The sequence below is a fragment of the Bactrocera dorsalis genome, chromosome 3 (genome assembly GCF_023373825.1).
Source record: "Bactrocera dorsalis isolate Fly_Bdor chromosome 3, ASM2337382v1, whole genome shotgun sequence".
In the NCBI taxonomy this organism is placed as follows: Eukaryota; Metazoa; Arthropoda; class Insecta; order Diptera; family Tephritidae; genus Bactrocera; species Bactrocera dorsalis.
The window spans coordinates 89096579-89120229 of NC_064305.1; the positions used below are offsets into that span (position 1 = coordinate 89096579).

The window sequence follows — 23651 nt, forward strand, 5'->3', positions numbered from 1 at the left end:
TATATTGGTTAGTATATTTGACAACGATTTCAATTTTTTTTTTATGATACGTTGTTTTGCACTTTAGGTGACGATATGTACATATATGCAAACAAAAAAATCGATTTTTCAAAATTCAAGTGGATATAATTCTTAAATCGTGCCCAAAGCAGAAAGTTTTGCAATACAGAATTAACCCTATATTTAGGCTTTCTGCTTTTACTATGTGTGAATTTCTCGCTCAATTTGCGCACACGTGAGTTATTTTCAGACTCTTAACGCTCATTATACTAGATAAACCCTCAGATGCTCACTGAATTCCAATATTGTGCAGAGCACTTTGAGTTAGTTTAGGATTTCGAACTTCTTTAGCTGCTTGAAATAAGTTTCTACTATATTCCCTGCTGTTTAACGTTTTTCATGCGTTTCTAAGCAATATTTAGTAGCAGGGATATGCAAATAATTTGGATTTTGAATAAACTAATGAACTTAAGCGAGCTCGAAATTAAACATTAAACAATCAAAATCGCATTACGCTTTAATTATATGGTAACCTGGAAGCAAAGCAAGTTATATTTGGCTTTAAAGCTTTAGTAAAATTACTAACGAAATGCGAGACGCCAAAAAGATTAGCAAATATAGCAGAATTGTCGTTGTTTTTTAACAAACAACGCCAGTTCGAATACATACGACTTAAGCCTAAAGTTAAAATAGTAAAATTTTAGCAAACTTGCAAAGTGTATTGCATATTAATTGTTGTTTGCTGGAAATACATACTTTGAAAAGCCAAAAAGAAGTTAAATGGAAAAGTGAGTTTTATTTAAAATTGCATAAAAACATTAAAGAAACATATAAACGAACTTCATATACCATACATACAAGCTTTAATTAAACACATTTATACAAAAGTATTTACTGAGATGATATATTCAAACACAAAGCTACGCCGAATGCTACCAAATATACATACATTAACATGCATTGACATTAATTCAATACATACAAGCGTTATTATAACGTATTCGTGCACACACAGCAGCTATCTAACGCTACTTACTACAACATTTACTCATACATAACGACATTTATTAAAATCAAATAGTTTGTATGCATAATCGTACAAAATTGCATTCGTCATACATATATACAATTATTATATTAAACTTATGTAGGTATGTATGTAAGCATAAAAAAAAAAATTTGAAATTGGCTATGAATTTGAAAATGTCCATACAAGCAAGCATACATACTTTATTTGTACTGAAATATAGTAATTAAAAATTTGTTAAAATTATTACTTTTGACGAGTATTGGAAAGATGTGAATTTAATTGGATTTATTCAGAAATAAAATAAAATGTTGTTTGAAAACAAAATGAGAAAAATGCATAAATGAAATTATTTGACTCACTTCTGTTTAGCTTATTAATCAGACCATCCATCCGGCAGCAAAAGCCATGGGCGCACTTAAATTGCGGTGGTATTATGTAAAGGTTGAAGATAGGAGCTTAAGACGAAATATTTTAGAGAAGTTGAGTTGGAATATTACCATAAATAAGCATATTGGGCTATGCTGCCTTTTAGGTTAACTTTCCGACTTGCTTCACTACTTAGTAATATTTTGATGGAAACTAAAAAGTCGCAAAATTATTATTTTCCTTTTAAGTGGTTATACACAGATAGAAGGCCGAAAAAAAGCGAATTTTCCAGAATTCTTTCTGAGAAAATTTTTAAATTAACTGATCCAAAAGTTTGTACACATATTTTGGTATTTTTTAACTATATTTAAGACTTAGTATTATTAAAAATATTTATTTGGAAAGGTACTATTGCTGATCTTCGGAAGCTCCTCTCAAAAAAGACGTTTTGTGATCCTCTGAAATTAAAAAACAAAACAGATTTCATTAAAGTAATGTTAAATCTAGTAAAGAAAATCGAAGAAATACGCAAAAAACATTTTTTTGACAAAATGACGGTTTCTCCAAAAAAAATTCGATTTTTTACTAAAATTTTGGCCTATAATTGTTTATAAAAAAATATTTATCGGTGTAAAAATCGTTTAGTTACTAAAAAATAAACTTAAGAAGCTCGTGTTTAAATTTGAGACTAATCGGTTTAGCCATTTTCGAGTAATGTTCATCACCGACTTTGAAAACACCACTTGGAGAAAAACGCTTTTAAAGTTTGGCACCTTTACAAATTTGCGTGTAATTTCGAAAATATTCACTAGAATGATATGAAATTTTCTGTGTGTTTTCTTAAATATATGTACATTAAGAAAATAGAATTAAAAAAAAATAATTTTTTTGAAAATTCTAACTGTATATAACCCTTAAGTTAACCCACCGGCTTGCTTCAATTTGGAACCAGCTGAGCTTGGTTGTCAGTTTTTCTGTTTTCACCGGCGTGCTACCGTAAATATAGTCGGATTATTTTTTTTTTTTAATACAATATAAAAATTAAAAAAATAATAACAATAATTTTCTTGCTATTTTATTACAAAAATTTATTGTTATACTTATTTTTAAATCAATCATTAATTTAAAAAAGTTTTCAAATGATGTTGCGCTGGAAGTTTGTTTTAAGTTTCATTGAAATAATTTCTTACGTAAAATTAAAAATTCCAGAGGGAATTATACAGTGACGTTTCATTAAAAAAATTTACCATTTTAATAAAAATTATTGTTTTTGTTGGGAATATGTGATATTTAAGACACATTTTTTTCACATATGTATTTCAAAAAGTTTTCGGATTTTAATTTTAATTTATAACTAAATTTTTTTTTCTATTTTAATATTTGTTAACATATTTAAATAGTTTTCGAATTTTAGATTTAATTTATAACTAGAAATTTTTGTATTTAAAATTGTAAGATCTCTGAAAGTTTATCGAACGCTATTTCAAATAAAAAATATTAATTTTTTTTTAAACTAAAAAAATTAATATAAAAAATTAGAAATCAAATTCAAATTTTTAATTACAAAACTAACAATTTTAAATCTGTGTCGCAGCTCTTCAAAAGTTTAACAGTCATTTTCGTAATCACCATTCTCTAATTCGCCTCACCCCATTACGCCCAACATTGCTCAACGAAAGCCTGTAATGTGTTTTATTTTTTCTGAATAAACTACAAGCAAAGGTTTCTCACACACACTGCTCTCTCACATTGATTAATACAAACTACCAACGCTGTGAAGAAATTGAAATTTAATTTGGACATACAAATGTTTTCTTTTCTTTTTTCTCTCTTTTATATCTCCTTTTCAAATGTTTATAATACAAAACGTAACGAAAACCCACACACCAAATCATCCAAAAACAAACAAATTCACGCCTCAAAACGCACAAAACTTCAAACTGCGTTGAAATAAATTTGCATTCCAACAAAACGCCATCAACATGCGACATTCCCAACACACACACACATGCAAATATGCGCCATTTTTGAATGTTTTGGGTGTAAACTTTGAATTCTGAACCAAATTATAAAATTATAAATAACTGTATGTGTAATATCCTTCAAAAAATTATTTTTAATACAATTTTGAACTTTTTACTTTCAAAAAACAAAAAAAAACAAACGTGAAAAAACGCGTGGTGTGTGTTCTAAAACGCGCGCTTTGCTCAACCAAATGTCTAAATTGCAAATACAAAAAACAAAAAACATATACTTAAAACAACTTTATATACATTTTGTGGTATGTATGTATATTTTGATGTAACTTTGCTTTTTGTCGCCAAACTAAACCCTATATATAACAACAAAAACTCGTTAACAAATAATTTCCAAAAATGAAACCTCAAATACCAACGCATTTTTGTTGCTTCGCTTTGCCCCCCACTCAACAGCAGAGAAATCGCAATAAGGCCTTAGATTTGAAAACCTTTTGTCAGAAACAGAAATTTTAACTCTAGTATCACTGCTTGTTGTAATCTAGTATTAATATGTGCATATGTGTTTGTGACGAGCGCACGCCCTTGTCTACGGAAGCAGGCGTTGCCCCAGAGACACATTGAAACGCTGCCAACAAAAGAAAAAAAAAAACAGAAAAAAATGCAGTCAAAAATTACTCTGAACGTCGAACTCTCGAATTCGCATTTGTATTAAATGATTGGTGTAGTTGAAGCGATTGTGACGCGGTTATTTTAGAGCCCAAAACGGCGAGACAAAATTTACACAAAAACTTGTTAATAAAAATTAATAACAAAAAGCTATACAATTAATTAAAAATCATAATAAATAAAAAAAATCATGAAATGAACCTTTTGCAAACACATTACCGTTAGCATGGGCTCTTAAATAACGGCGGCAATTCGTTTCAATAGCTTAGCATACTTGTAGTTTCCTCAATGCATATCGCACTGTCATGGTAAACGTAACCCACTTCTTCTAAATATTTAATACAAAATATAAAAAATAAAACAAAAAAAAAAATTATTAAATGAAATTTTCGTGTTAGTATGCATTATATAACCACACAATATAATTGTTTTATGTCTTACATAATTGTTATGAATATTCATACATATATGTATATGTACGTATTATGAGAAATAAATAAGCATTCACTAATGAGGAAGACAATACTACAAATAGCAAGTGACTTTTATTACAAAATCATTCTTCTAGGTCTATATTTGTGAAGTTTCTTTTTAATAAGTGTGTAGTCTTATGCAATTTTATAACTGTAGATAATCACATTGTAAACTTACATTTTTGTCAACTTTTTGTGTAATATAACTTGATGCTTGAAACCCTGCACACCGGCGCCGGTTGTTGAAATATAATATGTATGTATTTTACAAAACGCACGAATTTTTCCAAAAAAAATTGTTTTTATCGCTTGTTATGCTCGCATATTTGAGTTCCTTTATTATTTTCCTTTTGTAAGCGAACCGAACACGGTTAAATCGTCGAAACAATAACCGCAGGTCGAGTGAAATCCGGCCCAATTCGGTAAATTAGAAATGAGTTTCATACGAGTGCTTTGAAACACGTTGAGCGACAAGTTCTCCGACCTTGTTACAAGTTTACAAAAAATTGATCTATTATTGCTAGAGTCTTTCTTTGCTTTTTCGCTAATATCTATTTACTATATCCGAAACCTAAAAAAATATTTTTATTTTAAATCTATAAGTTTGAAATATATTTCGATATTTCATCTAGGTAGAAACAGATAACGTATTAAAAACAACACTACGTCCTGATATTATACCATAATACTTAAAGGACGGATACATATTTGTGTAGGGCACAATAGACCTAAGGTCGCGGTGAAATCCTCGTCTCTTTATCTTATATTTGTGCTTCGAAAACGATGATAAAAACTAGTATTTGAGGTATATCGTTTCTGGCCACTCCCAAGTGAACGGCGCTCAGCGAACTTTCCTCACTTGCGCGAACTTCTACACATGACTCCATCTTCAAAAAATAGTTCTACGGACAGCACGGATATATATTTGTGCTTCGAAAATGATGATAAAAACTAGAATATGAGATACTATATCGGATTTTCCAATAAGCATGATGTGATTTCCAAGTATCGTTTCGGCCAGTTTTAATATGCCTTGATCTGTATTTTTTATTGTATTTAATAATGTTTAAGATTTACTTATGGAAAGATATACGAAAGATCAAAATTTACAAATTATTCAATTTTACTACCAAAATAATCGTTCTCTAATTGCATTTTTCGTACGTTTTTGCCATTTTATGATCGTAATAATCGTGCACCTGTGCTCGCTATTCGTCGAATTGTTGAAAATTTCGAGCGTACATTTTCCTTACATTATATTAAGCCCCAATAAAACAAAGCACCGCTCGAAGTAATGAAAATATTTCTGCTATTCTGGCAAGTGTTGCTGAAGACCGGAGTTTGTCGATTTCAAGACGTTCTCAAGAATTGGAACTGTCTCAAAACACAACCTGCCAGATTTTGAGAAAGGATTTGGGCTTGCATACGAATAAAATACTTTTCACTTAAGACTGAAGCCATTAGACGTCGTGGCTGATGACTTGATTTTGCCTTGGAACAATTTCAAGACAATAACGATTTTTTTAAGAAAATCATCTTTGCTGATGAGGATACTTCTCAATGGAGAGCGATATAGATCGCTGAAAATCATATTTTTATGAGCGCAATTGAAAGAAGTTGAGCTTAACAACATCTGGTTCCGACAAGAAGTGCCACACAGCAGGTGCAACAACCGAATTTTTGTGAGAAAGGTTTGGAGATTCGATTATTTCAAGAAATTGTGACATTGAATGGCCTCCAAGAAGTTGTGATTTAACTTCTTATGGGAGTATTTGAAGTCATTGGTCTCTAGCAATAAAGCAGACTTTTTTCAAGTTTTAGAAGCCAATATGGAACAAGTTATTCGAGACATACGACTTGATTTAGTAGAAAGAGTACTGGAAAACTCGGTTCTTCGAATTCGGTGCTGCAAAAGTAGTCGTGGGGGCCATTTGATTGACGTTACTATCAGAACATAATTGTGTCGATTGTAATTCACACCAACTGAAAAATATTCAAATTTCCTTAACAATTATTGTCCTTTTTTTAAGAAACCATATCACTTTAATGGAAAAACCCTGTAAAAATTTATTTTTTCGAAGCACTCAGGATGGGGAAAGGTTTTGTAGAAATATAAGAGAATTTTTATCGTGTAGCTCTGTAGTAAAAGTAAGCATTCGCAAAAAATCCATTGCGAAAAGTCTAAGACGTCTTTCGTTAATGTAATCAATTGAACTGGAAGTTCTAAAACGTGGCAAAATAACGCTGTCCATGCAATTGCAAATAAATGTTTAGATCTTTTAGATATTTTCATACATTTTTTTAATACAACTGTGTTAGTTTTAAGTTGTTTTTGGATCAGTCTTATATTGATGCGAGTTTTATATGTAGATCCGATCTCTATGATGCTTGTCAAATTATATAAATGTCCTGCCAGATTTTAATAGTTTTTGTTTTGACAGTAACTTAAAACTTTATTGGGTTTCCTTAAGCATGCAAGTTAATTATATAAAGTACATACAATATTTTGGCTTACCGTCGATAACTGGAAATATTATTGAAGTTAAAAGTTGTGAAAAGTTTTTTTTAGTGTAAATTATTGGTAAAAAAAGGTCGTTTGTTAGTTTCATTCCGAATATATATATTTTTGTGCGTGTTTTTTCTGTATACATCTATCTGCTGTTATATAGGGTAGTCGAAAAAATCTTTTCGTATTTTATTATATTGCTTACATCTATAAAATTAGTTGCTTAAGTATATATACATATTTAGAAAAATATCTGCACCAATAGACTTGAGTAAATAAGTTGTGTTGCTTGCCGCTTTTAAACATTTAAGTTTGGCTTTTATTTTTGTATTGCTATTATATATTTATTTCATATTCTTTCATATGATTTATTTTCTCGTATTTTTGTTTCTTTTTTGGCAAAACACACAAAACCATTCTAAAGCTGTTGGTAAACTACAAAAGTTGGCACGCAAATTCTCCACAGCCAGCCAGAGCAGTTCGAACCAAATTCAGCTTAGTGTGCAATAAGCTCAGTAGCACCGCAAACGCATCACCAATATCATGTACCAATCACAACCACCGCCTTCATACAACCCCACCAATACGACTACAATGCATCATCAACAACAACAACAACAAAATTCGCATACTTCGGCCGAAATTTGTAAAACGAAAATGCCAAAAATATGAGTATACGAGTAACTGTATGCAGGATTTGAGGAAGTGCAAAGCGACTGGAAGATGGGACGCACGCTTTGGAGAACCATCTGCACTGGATTGGTTTGAGCATCACTGCACTTGCTTTCTGTTGCATTTTTGTAATTTGTATTTTGGCTTTTCGGCTTTTCACATTTATACACCCGATTGCAATTACATATCTACACATAAGCGTTGCTGTTTTCGTTTAATGCAAAACCGATGTTTTTTATGAGAATTATGATGACTCTGCGTTTACTGTTGTAGCTAATTTCATTGTGACTATTGTATAATTATTATTATGATTACGAAATGTATTTTTGCTGTTATGATTATTATGATTATTATCAATGTATTTATGTGCTAGATGTTGTCTTTTTTCACATCAATTCGCAAAGAAAAACAAAATCATTTTATAGCCTAATATTTACAAGATGTTTGAAATATATAGACAATTCGTGAAAACAAAAACAAAAAAACGTGGTTATTTTCTAAACTCAAGCAGGGTAAAAGCGATTATTACGTTTTTTTTTTAAATATGAAACGAAGGTTTTTGTTTAGAAAATCCAGCAAATTTGAATATGTAAAGAGGGAGAGCGCAACTTAATTCAACACACGCTTTGTTCCTGGAATCTATGCATTTATAACTACCATTGTAACTGCCTATTTAGTATTGGAATGTTCGAAGCACGCATTTTGGAGTTGCCACCCTATTGCAGTGCCATCAAAAGCGGAAGCAGTCGCAGAGGAGAGTTAAAGTACATCGTGTAAATAGTTGAATGCAACGTGGAAAGGCAATACGAGCGTTGACCGCCTTTAAATCGTTTTTAGAATTGAATAAAATGTCGATTTGGGATTGTCGTTTGAAATGTTCATTTTTTTAAGTTTGATTTGAATACTTTAACCGTATGTAATAGTAAGTTGGAGCATAAAAAAGAGCATTTATGAAACTAAAATTTATTAGAAACTTGTTTATAAAAAAACTGAAGTCCGTCAAAACCTTGTCATGAATAAGTGAAATGTAAAAGTGCTGCCATAAATGAATAAAAATACACTAATATTTCGAAATCATAGTTAATTTTGCAAGAAAATTTTTCTCAGTATATTGGATACTGATACCGGATATCATGTAAAAAACAAAACGTTTCACTAAAATATGCTTTTATTATATTAAATGCTTTATTGTTCACATACATATAGTAAGTTTACGGTAAATCACAAACTCGAGTTTAAAGTGTTATGTTTAATAATAACTGCAACATTTTCTGTAAGGTTTTTTTTATAAATTCTCAGTTTCTGAAAGAGAGTTTGTAATACATAAAAGGAAACGTCGGAGACCCTATTTATATTAATATACCATAGGAAAAAAATAGTAAGACTTTGTTTACAATTTTAAAATTCTTAATTTAAGTCGGCCCACTCAAAGTATTCCCCTTGGCACAAATACACTTGTGCCAACATTTTTTCCAATCCTAGAAACATTGTTAAAGTCAATCAAAGCTTCAGGCAAACGACGCATAATAGCCTTGACAGACGGCAGCGTTAATCCGGATTAACTAAACACTTAATCAAATTCGAATTTGTAGCTGACAGACGGCAGTTATGCGAATTTGAAACTCTCGTAAACAGCTGATTGCATTTATTATAATATTTTCAATGAAAATGGATAAAAGATAAACATTGCGGTTGTTGGCCGACCAATTTTTACAAAACCATTTTTTATTACAAAAACATATCAACACGTTATTTTTAAAACTGCATCATAACATAAAACTTCTTGTTTTATTATTCGAAATTTGAAAAACAGCTGTCAGTGTTGTTTGTTTTTCACTCACAATAGATTAAAATTGGAAATTTTAACAATGTTGCTAACTAGTTTCTAAAATTTTGAGGGTTAAATGGCAGTTTGCAATGGATTTATTTTCAACTAACTCCTGACTTAACCCAGATTAATGCAGTTAATCCAGTTTAACGCAGCCGTCCGTCAATGCTAAGACTCAATAAGTATTCCTTGTTGACAGTTTGGATGATCGGAAGAAATTCGGAGTGCACTACACCTCGTTAATCAAAGAAAATTGTCAACATATCTTTGATTTTTGATCTGCTTTGACATGGTTTTTGGGCTTCGGATCAACTTTGCCACAAAATTCAGCCGATTGATCGCCTTTTTCCGGGTCTTATGCATAGATTCAAGACTCTTCGCTAGTAATAATATGTTTCATGACATGCTGGTGGTCGGAAAGCATTGTTTCACTCACAGTGTTAACATGCGTCTATATATGATTGTACATAATAGCCTTGTTCGATGAGAATTAAGTGCTTCAGTTTTTATGGGAACTATATGCTATATATGGGCCGATATCAGCCGTTCCGGCATATAAGCAGCAGCAGCTCGACTGGTTCGCATATACACAGACAGATTGACGGACTTAGGGAGAAGGCCAAAAAATGATCATTTATACTCGTATATATACTATGGGAAAATGTGGCTTGTATAGAAACGTTTTTATTTGTGAATGGCCTTCTGCCTTAACGTTTTTTCTTGTTTTAAATATTTATCATTGGTCACACAAAAATGTTTCTTCTAAATCGGCTTGCACGCAAAGTCTTTGGTATTAATGGAGATTCAAGCACATTTTGTAACAAAAAATTGGTCAACATGAAAATATATTTATGCGCTTAGATAACTGTTAGATTTTGGTTGAGTTGAAGACAATTTATTATGTTCACAACGCCAAGTGTTTGCAATTATTAGACACCAGTTTGACCAATAAACTCGAGTTTGTGGCACCACATAGGCTTTAAGCATATACAATGCATACCATAAACTGTAGCAACTGTAAAGTAACTGTAATTTTTATGCTCAATTAAAAATCCGAAATATTTTGAAATAAAAATTAGACACTAAGAGAGGAGTTGGATATAAGAAAATATGTAAAATGGCTGATCCTCAACCATATAACCTCAGACACAAATAAAATATCACTTCTTTAAAAAGGAAATGTTTGAAAAAAATTTTGAAGTTGAGCCCAAATATACCTAAAAATTAAGTTATTATTAATTACGCATAAGGAAGCTTCTTAATCGAACCAAAGAATGTGTGTGTTTGTGTGTGTGCGGCAATTGTTTTGTGCGTGTGTTTTAGCGCTACACAAGCTGTTTCGCATTTGGACGAATGTGTCATGCCTCATTGTCATGCCATGCATAACATAAATCAATAACACATCATACCAAAACAACAACAACAATACATTTGCATACAGCAACTTTAAATGGCATTAAAGCCGAGTTTTAATTTACATAAAGTGTACATAATGACTCACACATACACACACAGCTTGTGCTTAAAATATTTGCGGATTTCGTTCATTAAATTCAGCCGCACAGCTGCTGCACCGCCCCCACCGACACACAGTCACATATGTGAAGCGAGTGCTCAGCCATACAAACACATTTGCCACCCAAAGCACACACACATGCACAAACACACAGACGCACTCAAAGCGCTAGGCAAGAACTCGCAAACATTCGCCAGACAAAAACAAAAACAAAACGATTCTCTCAACCTCCTCTTTCAAACTATCGACTTTCAATTCGTTGAACTTAATTAAAACAATAACAAAAAACAAAAACAACAAAGAAATGAAATAAATTCGCTAAATAACATAAGCAAAATTCCCACTCCCTCTGTGTCCACCCTTCTTTAATGTGCTGCGATTCTGTTGCTAACCACCACACTGTGATACGGAAATACAACTCAACTGAACTCAATCACCTACAACAACACCATCACCACCAACAGCCACGCCGCTCTCCACGCCAGCCACCTCGCCATGTGGCACCAAGTATCAGACCTACTCGTCCATCTTCTTCGCCAACTTCAAGGAGCAGCAGGAGAAGGAGCGACGCGAACAGCTAGCTGAGCAACAACAACAACAACAGCTGCAGCAGCAGCAGCAGAAACAACAAAAGAAGCTGCGCAGCAATGTGCGCCTCTGTCGCGAAACTGCCATTAACAACAACAACACCACGAATACCGGTTACGCCTCGAGTAGCGGCGACGCCTCCGGCGGCGAGTCCGACGGCAACGGCAATCAGTCGATTGAACGCGAACGCCACTTGCCCGCCTGCGACATGCAGAAAAATTTGGACGACTTGGACTTCGAGGCGGAGCCGGAGGTGAGCGTCAATGGCACTGCATACACGAGCGCGCAGAAGATGCGCATCACGGAGAATCCACTGCCGGAGGCTGTCAGCTGTTAAACGAAAGCAGAAATAAGTTGCAACACCTGGAGAACTCAGTGAGTGTGAATTAGAAGTAGAGAAAGGCAGCGTAAGTTAACCCAAAAGTAAGTGAAATGTTGTGCGAGTGTAAAGTAGCGGAAGAGTAAGCGAAGCGAAGTAAAAATGTATCATTAAAGAATTGCTGCGTCTCTTCAAGCCACAATTGAGACGCGCATCATTGCGCTCATAAATTTATTGTAGTGAAATAAATTGCATATTAAAACTAAATTAGAAAATACACAATTTTCGTAAGCGGCATTAGTGCACGCGCGCATTTGACACCAACAAGCTGCTGAGGCCGCGCTATGCGCCACACATACATACGTAAATGCAAAAGATCAATAACGAGCGAATTAACACTGCTGCAGCCGAAACCGCCCATAGACATGTATAAACCAAAAATTATTTTTTATTATTATAAATAAATTTATTTTGTTAAAATTATACTCAGAAAAAAAAATTAAATGTTAGAAATATAGTTAAGCCGTTCTTCAATGTCATACTTCTATTTTGAATTGGCCGAAAATTAAACAAAAATTTATTTTTTAGTAACAACAGTTAGTGTTTCAACTATTTTAAAAATTATCTTTAAAAACATTTCACTTAAATCGAAAGGGCTGAGTATCAAATAAAAAAGATAATTTTTTTTTTTTTCAGATTTTTGTATGTATTTCGCTATTATTTTTCCAAAACAAAAATATTTATAGCTACCCCATTCTATTAGCTATAATTGCCATACACAATTTTTAAAATATTATCAGAAAAAATTCGCAAACGAGAGAATGTTAGCTAGCATTGCAGTTAGATACAAAAAATTTATGTATCTAAAATTTATCAAATTAACCCAAAAACGTTGAAAAAAATTAAAATAAAATTTCGGCTGAAGAGCTTAGTTTTGTAAATTTGTTTAACATAAAAAAATGTATGCAAAATATTCCCATTTAAAAAAAAAACAAATTTTCTTAGCTGCAACTCTTCATTCGATGACCTACATGGCGTATACGCAACACAAGCATTTTGCACGCGAGCAGCGCAGTTGCAAAGTGGATTTTCTTGACAAAAACGCACGGTAAATGGAATTTATAGCAATAAAATATGTTCATTCAATGAAAAAATATTTAAAAAATCTAAAAAGAAATTTTAATTATATTTTTGGCTTTTTTGTTTAAGGGGCTATTCCAGTGTAATCCATGAAAAATTAGGCGATTTTTGTGAATTTTTTTAAAAGAAAGCATTCAATCGAATGTTTCGAAGTTCTTTGAACATAATAAGATATATTTTTAGCTACACTTAAAATTTTTTTTTTACAAAAATGTTGAAAAACAACGGATTTATGTGCTGTTTTCGGAGGTGCAAAAAAAAAGTGCCCCAACTGCTGGCATGATTCCGGCCGAATCAGTAGCTGAAAAAAAATCAAAAAGGATATTGATGCCAAAGGTATTTCCTATACAGTGACCTACGGTTTTTGAAAAATATCAAAAATTAACAAAATTGCGTAATTTTGAAAAAATTTTCGTTTTTTTTTACATAAAAAATGTTTGTTTTTTAATGCCAAATTGACAATTTTATATCAATCAAACAGATCGTGGGTCATTATTTGGTTTTAATTGGAAGTCGATTGGTTAATTTCTCGTTGAGTTATGATGTCAGAATTTTTGAAAAATGTCGCTTTGAGAAAAACGCGCCTAAAGTTTCACTTATATATGTTCATACTTGCGAGCGGATTATTATTTCACATTCACATTATTAATGGGAAAATGAGCTGTCGAAAAAAGCAAATAAAAAAAATTTTTTGGAAGTGTCACACTGGTGTAGCCCCTTTAAAATTTCTAGATCATGCATGTGTACAAAAATTATCTCAAGACAACACTCGCCAGATCAACAATATCAGTTTCTTAATGTTCAGCAGAGTTCTACTTCTATCTGTCATTTGTCTCCTTAATTCTCAAATAATACATTTTTTGCTATAATCTGTAGAGAAATCATTTAAGAAAGCAACAACCTGAGAAAATCTACTGAATATGTATATAAATGTGCATACGTACATATATCGTCACCTAAAAATTTCGGATATAACCAATATGTAACCAATTTATAACCATCTTATAACCGAAACTCAAATTTTGTTTTAATAGGAGTTTATGATAACCAGTATGTAACCACTTTATAACCTTAATATGGGTATATGGTAACCATTATATAACCATTTTATACCCAAAACTCAATTTTTTTTCAGTATGAGTGGTTTCTTTTATATACTTTTTCTTTCTACTATAAACTTATCATACGTGTTGCTACATTATACGTACTTTAGGTGACGATATACACAGTATATCCTTAGCAAAATCCACTTTTCAACTACGCTGCTGTGCCTCTGGCATGAAAAACAAATCGAAATCATAACGAAAATTAAACAGAACAAACCCCACAATGTATGTACTTATATATCAGCTTAATTTGTTTCATTTCACTTTGTGCCTGAAATATTTTATGATTACTTATATTGTAATGAAGAAAAACACCGTTAAATAAGTTAACTTATATTTGAAAAACAAATAAAAAAAAATAAAAGCGAAAACCAGGAAAGTTGAACAAAGTGCAGGGATTGATGAAAATCAATAATAACGGTTATAGTTATGAGGTAGCTGATTGAGAGGAAAATATAAAATATATTAACGAGCTTTCTTGTTGCAAGCGATTTTTGCTTATTGTTGAATTTAGCTAAGCAAACGATTATTTTAAGCTACACAAACAACAAACAAAGCAATTGAAATAATTTAAGAAATCACACACACACACTAACACACACAGCTGCAATCACACACAGTTAGAGCAGCTGCTGAATATGAAGAATGTAGTTTAGTAAGTATTTCATTTCGAGATCAATGTAGTTACACACAAATACTTGAAACTCAACGAAAGCTTAAGCGATTGAAGCTTTGAAGCTTTATAAGATGCAGTAGGCCACAAGCGATTGTAGATATGAGTAAATAAAATTTATGTAATTAAATACAACGCTGTTAACGGTATGTGTAGCAAAAACAAATTTGTTCAACAAAGAAAAAAAAACAGAATAATAATATTATTAAATATTAAAAAAAAAAAATATATATATAAAAAAATTAAAATAAATAAATAAAAGATTTCGAATACTAAATATCAACATACTTTAACAGATAACTGTAATTATTTTATGTGCTAGTAAAACGAATTGAGCAAAGTCCCTGAAATGAGGTGTATTATTTGTGAACTGTTCCACTGTGCGTATAATTAGCAGATTACTTTGTTTTAGAGCGGAAATCTTGATCCTTGCATATCAGAAAATATGAAATGAAATTAACTAACACTAAATACACAGAGGAAAAAACAAGAAACACAATTTTTTTCGGCTTTGAGTGACTATTTATGTAAAAACATAGGTACATATGTGTGTACGGTATGGGAGGTAGAGCGAAGAGCTAGTTCTGGAAACAAAAAAATATAGACTAAAGCAGTATTGTTAGATGTAAGTTTGAGAAGAGCTTTTAGCTTGAAAACAAGGGAAACTTTGCTGTGCTTGAAAGGAAGACTAACATAAGTTCTAAATGGAAACCGTGCTTGTCGCGTACTACGGTTTTCATAGACTGAGTTCTCATAGATCGGATCATAGGTAAGTCGTCATACTGAAGGAAGTGAAGACCACACGTCACAACAGTATAGTCAAGACGATCTGGAGCAGTTAACTAGAGGTTTTACCGAAGTCATTAGAATGTTCTCAAAATGTAGTAAAATGCTTATGGTAAAAAATTGGCTTTTGAAATAGAAGAAACAAACTAAAAGGCAAGAGAACAACTTTTTATACTCAAATCTCAGAATATACCACAGTGAGAGATTTCTTTCTCCTTTCTTTCCTTTTATACTATAGTGAGAACTTTCCAATTCCTAAATGGATATGAGCTCATTCGTTGTCCCTCCGTTATCGCGAATACATGTACAGCTACTAACAAAAACAACTCCTTATATCGATAAAACGATAACTGGTAAAAACAGCGAAACCCAACTTTTTTTGTGTATTTCTAAAATTTTGCTAAATTACGGTGTAAAATGGTAGAAAATAAATTTAAAATTAAAATATTGTTCTCTCTTGAATGTTGGAACTGTTTTCACACACATATATGCTCGATACACGAAAACTAAAAATGTTATCGATAATACATAACAACAGCAAACAATGAAAGCATAAAAAAGAAAGCAAATTGGACAGACATAACAAACTACACAAGAAAATAAAAAATAAAAACAAAAAAACCATAAAGAAGAACAAAAGAAAAATAAATTTACGTATAAAATATGCAAAGCAGAAATTTAAAGAATTGATTCACGCTAAAAGCAAAGCAATCAAATGGACAGACACACACGCTTGATGTTAATATCATTGGAAAAAATATGTAAAACAAAAACAAAAAAAAATATAAATGAAATTTATAATAAATATTGAGTGATTACATTTATCTGAACGTAATTAAAGAAAACAAAAAAAAAAACAAAAACAAAAAAAAACACAAAACCAAAAAACAAAAATAGAATGAAATACATATTACTAAAGATAAAACAAAGCTTGCCTGCAAATTAAAAGAAAAAAACCTCAAAGTATTCAGTGAAAGAATTATATAACATAGAAATTATTATAAAATACAAATACAACAAATTGTGCATTTGCAAAATACATTGTGCAGCAGCAAATTAGTATTAAAACGCTGCACCAACAACATTCAACATATTTACACCGTTTCACTAACACATACATACGAACACTTATACAAAACATACACGAATATACAAATAACCAAACAACAATAACAATAGCGAAAATGTAATAAAAATTGCTTTTATAAAGAAAGAAGTGGAGTTTTATTTTTCAAAGAGGTGAATATTAGAAGGTGACAGATTGATAGTACATGAAAGAAAGGTAAGTGATATACATAAATATACGACAGAACGATTACCTAAGTGTACTCAAGTCAATTCAAGTCAAGTCTGCTTCAATATATAGTATTGCTATGAAAACACCTTTTCCTTTCAGTCTTCAGATCAGACTTCTAAAGACGGATTTTGGACTACTTAGCGTTTTTAACGACAAATTGAATATAAGCGCATTGCCTTACTCCTCCTTCGAAAATCATCAGAAATATTAGTTTTTTTTCAATAACGATTATATTTTAGAGCTTTGGGCATATTTCCATAGCTTTGACCATTTGGTGTCGGCTCAAAACTTCTAAATCCCTGAACTGGGCGAAAGACATCAAGAAAGTCATAAAAAAATGGAAGAAGATCCTCAACGAAACATCTCTCAAAGTGATATAAACTACTATAAGTACACAGATATGGTATATAATGGTTGATTCAAGTAGAGTTACCTCTTTCAATATGTTTTTTGATAGATTACGCGTGAGTATTGTGTCAAGCTGTCATTTTATTTCTGTTCAGTATTGTTTGGTATTTCGTCATGGAAGGATTAGCTTGAACAACGTTTACAAATTCTTCAACTTTACTACGAAAATTCCCGTTCTGTAAAGAATATCGTTTCGGCGCCGTTCTCAGCAAATCGGACTGACATATAGTAGGACTTGGCGTTTTTTGCATAGAGATCTTAAATTGAAAGCGACTTTGCTTCGCTCTATGGTATCTTGATAAGTTCCAACAAGATCCGACGTTTTCGACACAAATTTTGTTCAGTGACGAGGTCCATTTCTTGCTCAATGGCATACCGTTCAAGCAAAATTTCTGCATTTGCGACAAAGAACAACCTGAAGAGGTTTAAGAGCTGCCATTTTATACAGAAAAAATACCGGTTTGGTGTGGTTTTTTGAGCCGGTGGAGTTCGTATTTCTAGAAAAATGATGTCAGTGAGATCGTAGCCGTCAATGGCAACCGTTATCACGCCATTCTAAGTGAATATTTGATGCCAAAATGGAAGCTCGTGATCTCAGCGACACTTGGTTTCAAAAAAACTACGCCACTCCCCACACCTCGCATCAGTCAATGAATTTATTGAGAGAACCCTTGGGTAAGCAAATAATTTCAAGTTTTGAGCTGGTCGATGGGCCACCAAGATCGTGTGATATCACATCATTAGACTTTTTCTTGTAGGAATATGTAAAGTTAAAAGTATATGCGAACAATCCCGCTTCAAATCAGGTCATGAAGCAAAACATCAGGCGTGTCATTCCCCAACGAAATGCTGGAACGAGTCATCGAAAATTTAATTAAATGGATGGACCATCTGAGGCATAGCCGCGGTCAACATTTGAAGGAGATAATTTCCAAAAAATAAATTCCAAAGAACGTTCTTTCGAATGATAATAAACATTACCAATTAAATTTAAAGTTTCTGTGCTCCTGTGTTGTTAAAAACTAGGGAATCTGGAATTGGATCACCCTTTAATTTCGGAAAAGAAAATAAAATTGAGGGAGAACATATTTTTCGTAAAATGTAGTACAGTATTCCAAGCACAAACCATCTTACTTTCTGCCCTAGGTTTTATTATTCAGTTATTTTTCTTCGTAGAAGATCCGATTAATATTAAGTCCTTGGCACAATTATGAATATGCGCTTGACTTTGTCTGAGAAAAATGTGGTTTCATCCAAACCCACTGCCCCTAACTACCACCGCCGTGAAGGAGAAAAGAGTTTTTTCTTCATATCTAGTTATAATAAGATCTGAATAAAAAATGTTTATACTTTACAACTGATTTTGAAAGATTGATAATATGTGTGTAATATTTGCAATTTTAATTTTTTATTTCCAAATCTCTACACAAATTCATAAAACATCTTATTTGGCTACCCCTAGAGGCTTCTTTATAAGACCTTTCGATTATGCAGTTATTTCGGCTTCAATCGGACTGCATCGCTGTTCACTTAGTCCAATTTACTGTGCACTCTGAGCTGGCTGTTCGGCTGCTGCTGGTTGCTCGGCTGCTGCTGGTTGCTCAGCTGCGGGTTCCTGGCTTTGAGCTGGCTGTTCGGCTGCTGCTGGTTGCTCAGCTGCTGCTGGCTGTTCAGCTGCTGGTTCTTGGCTTTGAGCTGGCTGTTCAGCAGCTGGTTCTTGGCTTTGAGCTGGCTGTTCAGCTGCTGGTTCTTGGCTTTGAGCTGGCTGTTCAGCTGCGGGTTCCTGGCTTTGAGCTGGCTCTTCAGCTGCTGGTTCTTGGCTTTGAGCTGGCTCTTCAGCTGCTGGTTCCTGGCTTTGAGCTGGCTGTTCAGCTGCTGGTTCTTGGCTTTGAGCTGGCTGTTCAGCTGCTGGTTCCTGGCTTTGAGCTGGCTCTTCAGCTGATGCTGGCTCTTCAGCAGATGCAGGTTCCTCTACCTTTGATGGGTCATCGCTCTGTGGCTGTTCATCCTTTGATGGCTGCTCGGGCTTAGTACCTGCTAGCTTATCCTTCTCTTCTTGTTGCAACTTGAAGAGCAATTTGAGTAGAGCTTCGGCAACTTCCTCAGGTACTTTAATGTGGGCCTCGGCCTTCATGTGAGCATCAATGACAATTGGGGGCAGTCTCTTCTTGTGGTCCTGTGGCTTTTGAGCAACAACTTCTCCTGATCCTGATTCAGATGAAGAAGCAGGTGACGAAGAAGAAGAAGAAGAGGACACGGGCAATGCTACGGCCGAGTGGACCAGTAGGTAGGCGCAAAGCACAGCGGCAACGGTGAAAGTGGCTTTCATTTTGTTAGCTTGGTACAATTAACTTGACTGATTGACTTTTCCTTGGACAGAGTTATTTATACTCAACCAGAGCAGAAGTACAATTCTAATTGTCAAATGCATTTTATCAATGTAATTCAATTAACACTTGGAAAGTTTGGTTAATTGAAAGTCGAGTATCTTTTATCGGCGTGATTGGTGGGAAAAGCCTTCCGCTGCTATCTGAAGTTGTTTTGCTATTTCTTTATTATGCAATCTCTAGTACGCTATATGCTGTGTAATATCTAGTGCCTATGGGCTCTCGTAAACGTTTACTTTGTTACGTGCATAAACAATTTATTGGCGCAGTAAGTTTTTGAATGATGACTAATAGCTTCAAGTGGTAAAAAGTACTCGAATATGCTTATGATATACATTCAAAGAGATATCTTTGAGTACTTTCATATATTTGCGATAATGATTCGTCTGTATATATGTCGCAGTTATTGCACTTCCTTGTTATTGCCGGAGTAAATTCATTAATTATACCCTTGAATATTGTTATCTTTGCCGTCAAGGGCTGCATCCTGTCTAATAATGGCCATTCAGATCTCAATTACTGCATGAAAATTGTGATATTTTGCGTGCTAATTTTCTGCTCCCCTCCTTAAATAGTGAATAGTATAGGGGGTACTGAAAATATTTTCATTCATTATACTCTTTCTGTTTGCGTTTGGTTTCCTTAGATTTATGCAAAGCTTTTGCTAACGAAATTTTTATTAATAGTCGTAATCTTTTTAAATTTGATCTGATCTGATCTTCTTCTGTTGGCTTTATGAATGCAGTTGCCAAAACTAAAAATAAGATAAAGCTTAACTTCAGCTTACCTCAGCACCTCAGGGCTAAGTTCGGTTGTAACCGAACATTTTATACTCTTGCAACTGGCAAGGACAAAGCCGGAAAAATTATTTTCTAATTTCAATATTATTTCTGATATGTAGACCTATATTTTCGGTAAAAAGTACGCAATAGGAACTGCGGTGGGGTCCACATGTCGTTCAATGTGTGAGTTATACAAGTAACTTTTATAAAATTGAACTTAAAATATGTTGTCAAGTAGACTTCCTCCGCAATGTCAAACTTAATTCAATAAATAAATTTCTGTCCCCAATAGGGTCTATACAATAACTTCCGACATTCCACCTGAAAAAATTGTATGACGCTTTAATAAAATGCACAAGTTTTCCTAAAATTATGTGGTTTGTTGGTGAACATGGATGAAATTGGTCCATACCTTAATAAATGAATAATAACGAGTGATCCAAGTAAGAGGTATCTTTTTCAATAGAATTTTTTGACAGATAACGCGTGAGTCATGTCAAACCGCCATATTATTTTTGTTCGATCTTGTTTAGCATTCCATCATGGAAAGACTTACGCTTGAACAACGTTTACAAATCGCTTAACTTTACTATGAAAATTCACGTTCTGTAAAGAATGTGTTTTGCGTGCTTCGCTCAACTTATGGTCAACATAATCGGCCTACTAAACTTACTATTCGCAACATCATCACTCTCCTTGAGCTTTCATTATTGGATAATATTCGACCGAATGGATCACGTCCAGTATGCAGTGAAGAAAATATGGCAGCCGCAGCTGAAAGTGTACACGAAGATCGTGGAGAGTTCATTCGTTACCGTTCGCAGCAACTCGGACTGACGTATGAAATGACTTGGTGCATTTTGCGTTGAGATCTTAAATTGAAAGCGTACAAAATACAACTTGTGCAAGGACTGAAGCCGCTTAGGCCGGTCGATTGGCCATCAAGATCGTGTGATATCACACCGTTAGACTTTTTCCTGTGGAGATATGTATAGTGTCAAGTCTATACGGACAATGACCCTTCGATTTAAGCCTTAAAGTGAAACATCACGCGTGTCATTCGTCAAAAACAAGTCGAAATGCTCGAACGAGTCATCAAAAATTGGACTCAATGAATGGTCCATCTGATTCGTAGTCATGGTCGCGCGAGAAAGAGATCATCTTTAAAAAATAAATGCTAAAAAATGTTCTTTCATAAGCAGGAAACCTCGAAATAGATCACCATTTATAATGAATTGTGTTCGTAGTTGGAATAGTATAAAGTGTTCGGTAACACCAGAACATTTAGTATAAATCTATAGCAAGGCTGTCAACACTGTATTGAATTTTTGAAGCACCATTCTCTGTATTGGTTTGACGTCATATTCATAAGCCCTCGCCTTATCACCAGTATTGATGCGTTTGATCAATGTAGGATCCTCATCTAAGTGGTCAAGTACCTCTTTTGGGATCTCTCTGCGAAGTCGTTTTTGCACGCCTCCATATATGGAAAGCTCTCTTAGCCGGACAGAAACACTGCAACGGTGGATGTCCGGTTATGATGAATTTCACTCTATGTATTATCTGCATATATTTGTTTCTTTGTGCTTCAAAAATTTCACTGTAGAGGGCGCTTCTCCAAAAGTTATCCGAGTCAAGAACCATAGGCATACAGTGTGTCAGTTTCGAAAACCCGCACGCATATTTCAATTACATAAATCCATATTAAGATATTAATGAGTAGAGAAACATGAGAAACACATGGGCACAGCGAAAATTACGTTACCTCTTTAGTATATCAGCTATATCACTTTGACACAACATTCTATGACATAGAATAAAACTAGCCTTTTTTAGAACGGATAATATTTTTACAAAGTTCAGTAAAATATTGCAATTATTCATATATGACCGATAGTTCATAGTTCATTTGTCCAAAAACCTTTCATTTCTAACCAAATTGCGTGTGCGGGTTCATTGCGAATACTGGAAAAGGTTACGGTGATTCAGTTTTATCAAAACCACAAGCCTACGAGTAGTACAAAGCCCTCAAATACGGTCGAGATATCGTTTTGGACGACCATTCATCTCTATAACTGATGAAAATATTAATAAGGTGAAGGAAATAGTGCTTGGTCAGGCAAGTGTTAAAGAGATGGCAAGAAAGCTCGACATCTCTCGCGAGTCCGTTCGATAGATTTTGGTGCATAGTTTGCGTATGAAACGCGTTCTTGCTTGGCTCGCCGGGTAAAGCTGAATCTTTTTTAAAAATAGTACCGTAAGCAGTTCTCTATGGACATGTTTGATCATGCGATTTCCGATCCCACATTCATGGAGAGCAATTTAAATGTCCTTGAGACTTGGATTTATGAGTTTGACATGTAAAAAAGTCAACAATCATCGGAATGGAGGGAGAGAAAGAAACGAGCCCAAAACAAAAAAATCCCGTCAAACCCGCTCGAACATGAAGGTTATGCTCATTGTTTTTTTCCCATATTCCTGGTTTGGAGCACTTTACATTTGTGCCGGAGGGACAGACTATCGATAATGAGTTCTCTTTGGCCATATTGAGCCGTTTACATGAAAATAGAACGACCGGTATTGTGGAAGAACAATTCATAGATTTTACACTGATTATGCACCATCGCATCGAGCCACGATTATAACCGAATTTAAAGCCAAAAGTACTATCGACAACCACCGTATTACCAGATTTAGCTCCGTGTGATTTTTTCTTGTTCTCCAAACTGAAATTGCCGCTCCTAAGAACCCGTTTTCAGCCGATCGAAGATTATCTATTTGACAAAATTCGCTGAAAGAGCTGAAGGCCATCCCAAAAAGTGCTTATGGCAAGTGCTTCGAGGACTGGAAAAATCGTTGTCATAAGTTTAAATATTTTGGGTTTTATTTACAAAGTCCAGGTACTTTTTTGTCTCAGAAAAAACTTAAAAGAAAATGACTGCAATACAAAAACCAAACATACGTCATCTACGTCCATTTCACACTGGGTAAGTACAATTTCTTCCCCCTTATTCAAAATTCCACTACCAAAACGTTCCACAACAAAAAGCAGCAACACTGTTCTCATATTTTCGTGTTTCATTTTCTGCTCGCGCAGCAGAGCCTCTCTTTGTTTATCGTGCGCGGCCG

General features: G+C 33.7%; 2 protein-coding genes across 11 annotated transcripts in view; one reads left to right on the forward strand and one right to left on the reverse strand.

Annotated features, from left to right (window-relative positions):
• LOC105222839 (protein NDRG3) overlaps window positions 1-15090 on the forward strand; it is a 57115-nt gene extending 42025 nt beyond the window's left edge. For 8 of the 10 annotated variants that reach the window (XM_049451767.1, XM_049451763.1, XM_049451762.1 and 5 more), the window contains one exon: window positions 11501-15090. In XM_049451767.1, coding sequence (XP_049307724.1) covers window positions 11501-11961 — 461 coding nt within the window. In that variant the 3' untranslated portion in view covers window positions 11962-15090. Of the gene's footprint in view, window positions 1-7444; window positions 8054-11500 lie in introns of those variants that run through there. The other 2 variants (XM_049451771.1, XM_049451772.1) reach the window with 1 other exon arrangement.
• A 3649-nt stretch (window positions 15091-18739) lies between these two features.
• Window positions 18740-19720, reverse strand: LOC105222838 (cytochrome c1). Its single transcript, XM_011200356.4, has one exon. It carries the CDS (start codon window positions 19680-19682, stop codon window positions 18894-18896), a length of 789 nt encoding a protein of 262 aa, XP_011198658.4. The 5' UTR covers window positions 19683-19720; the 3' UTR covers window positions 18740-18893.
• Between the last annotated feature and the right edge of the window lie 3931 nt (window positions 19721-23651).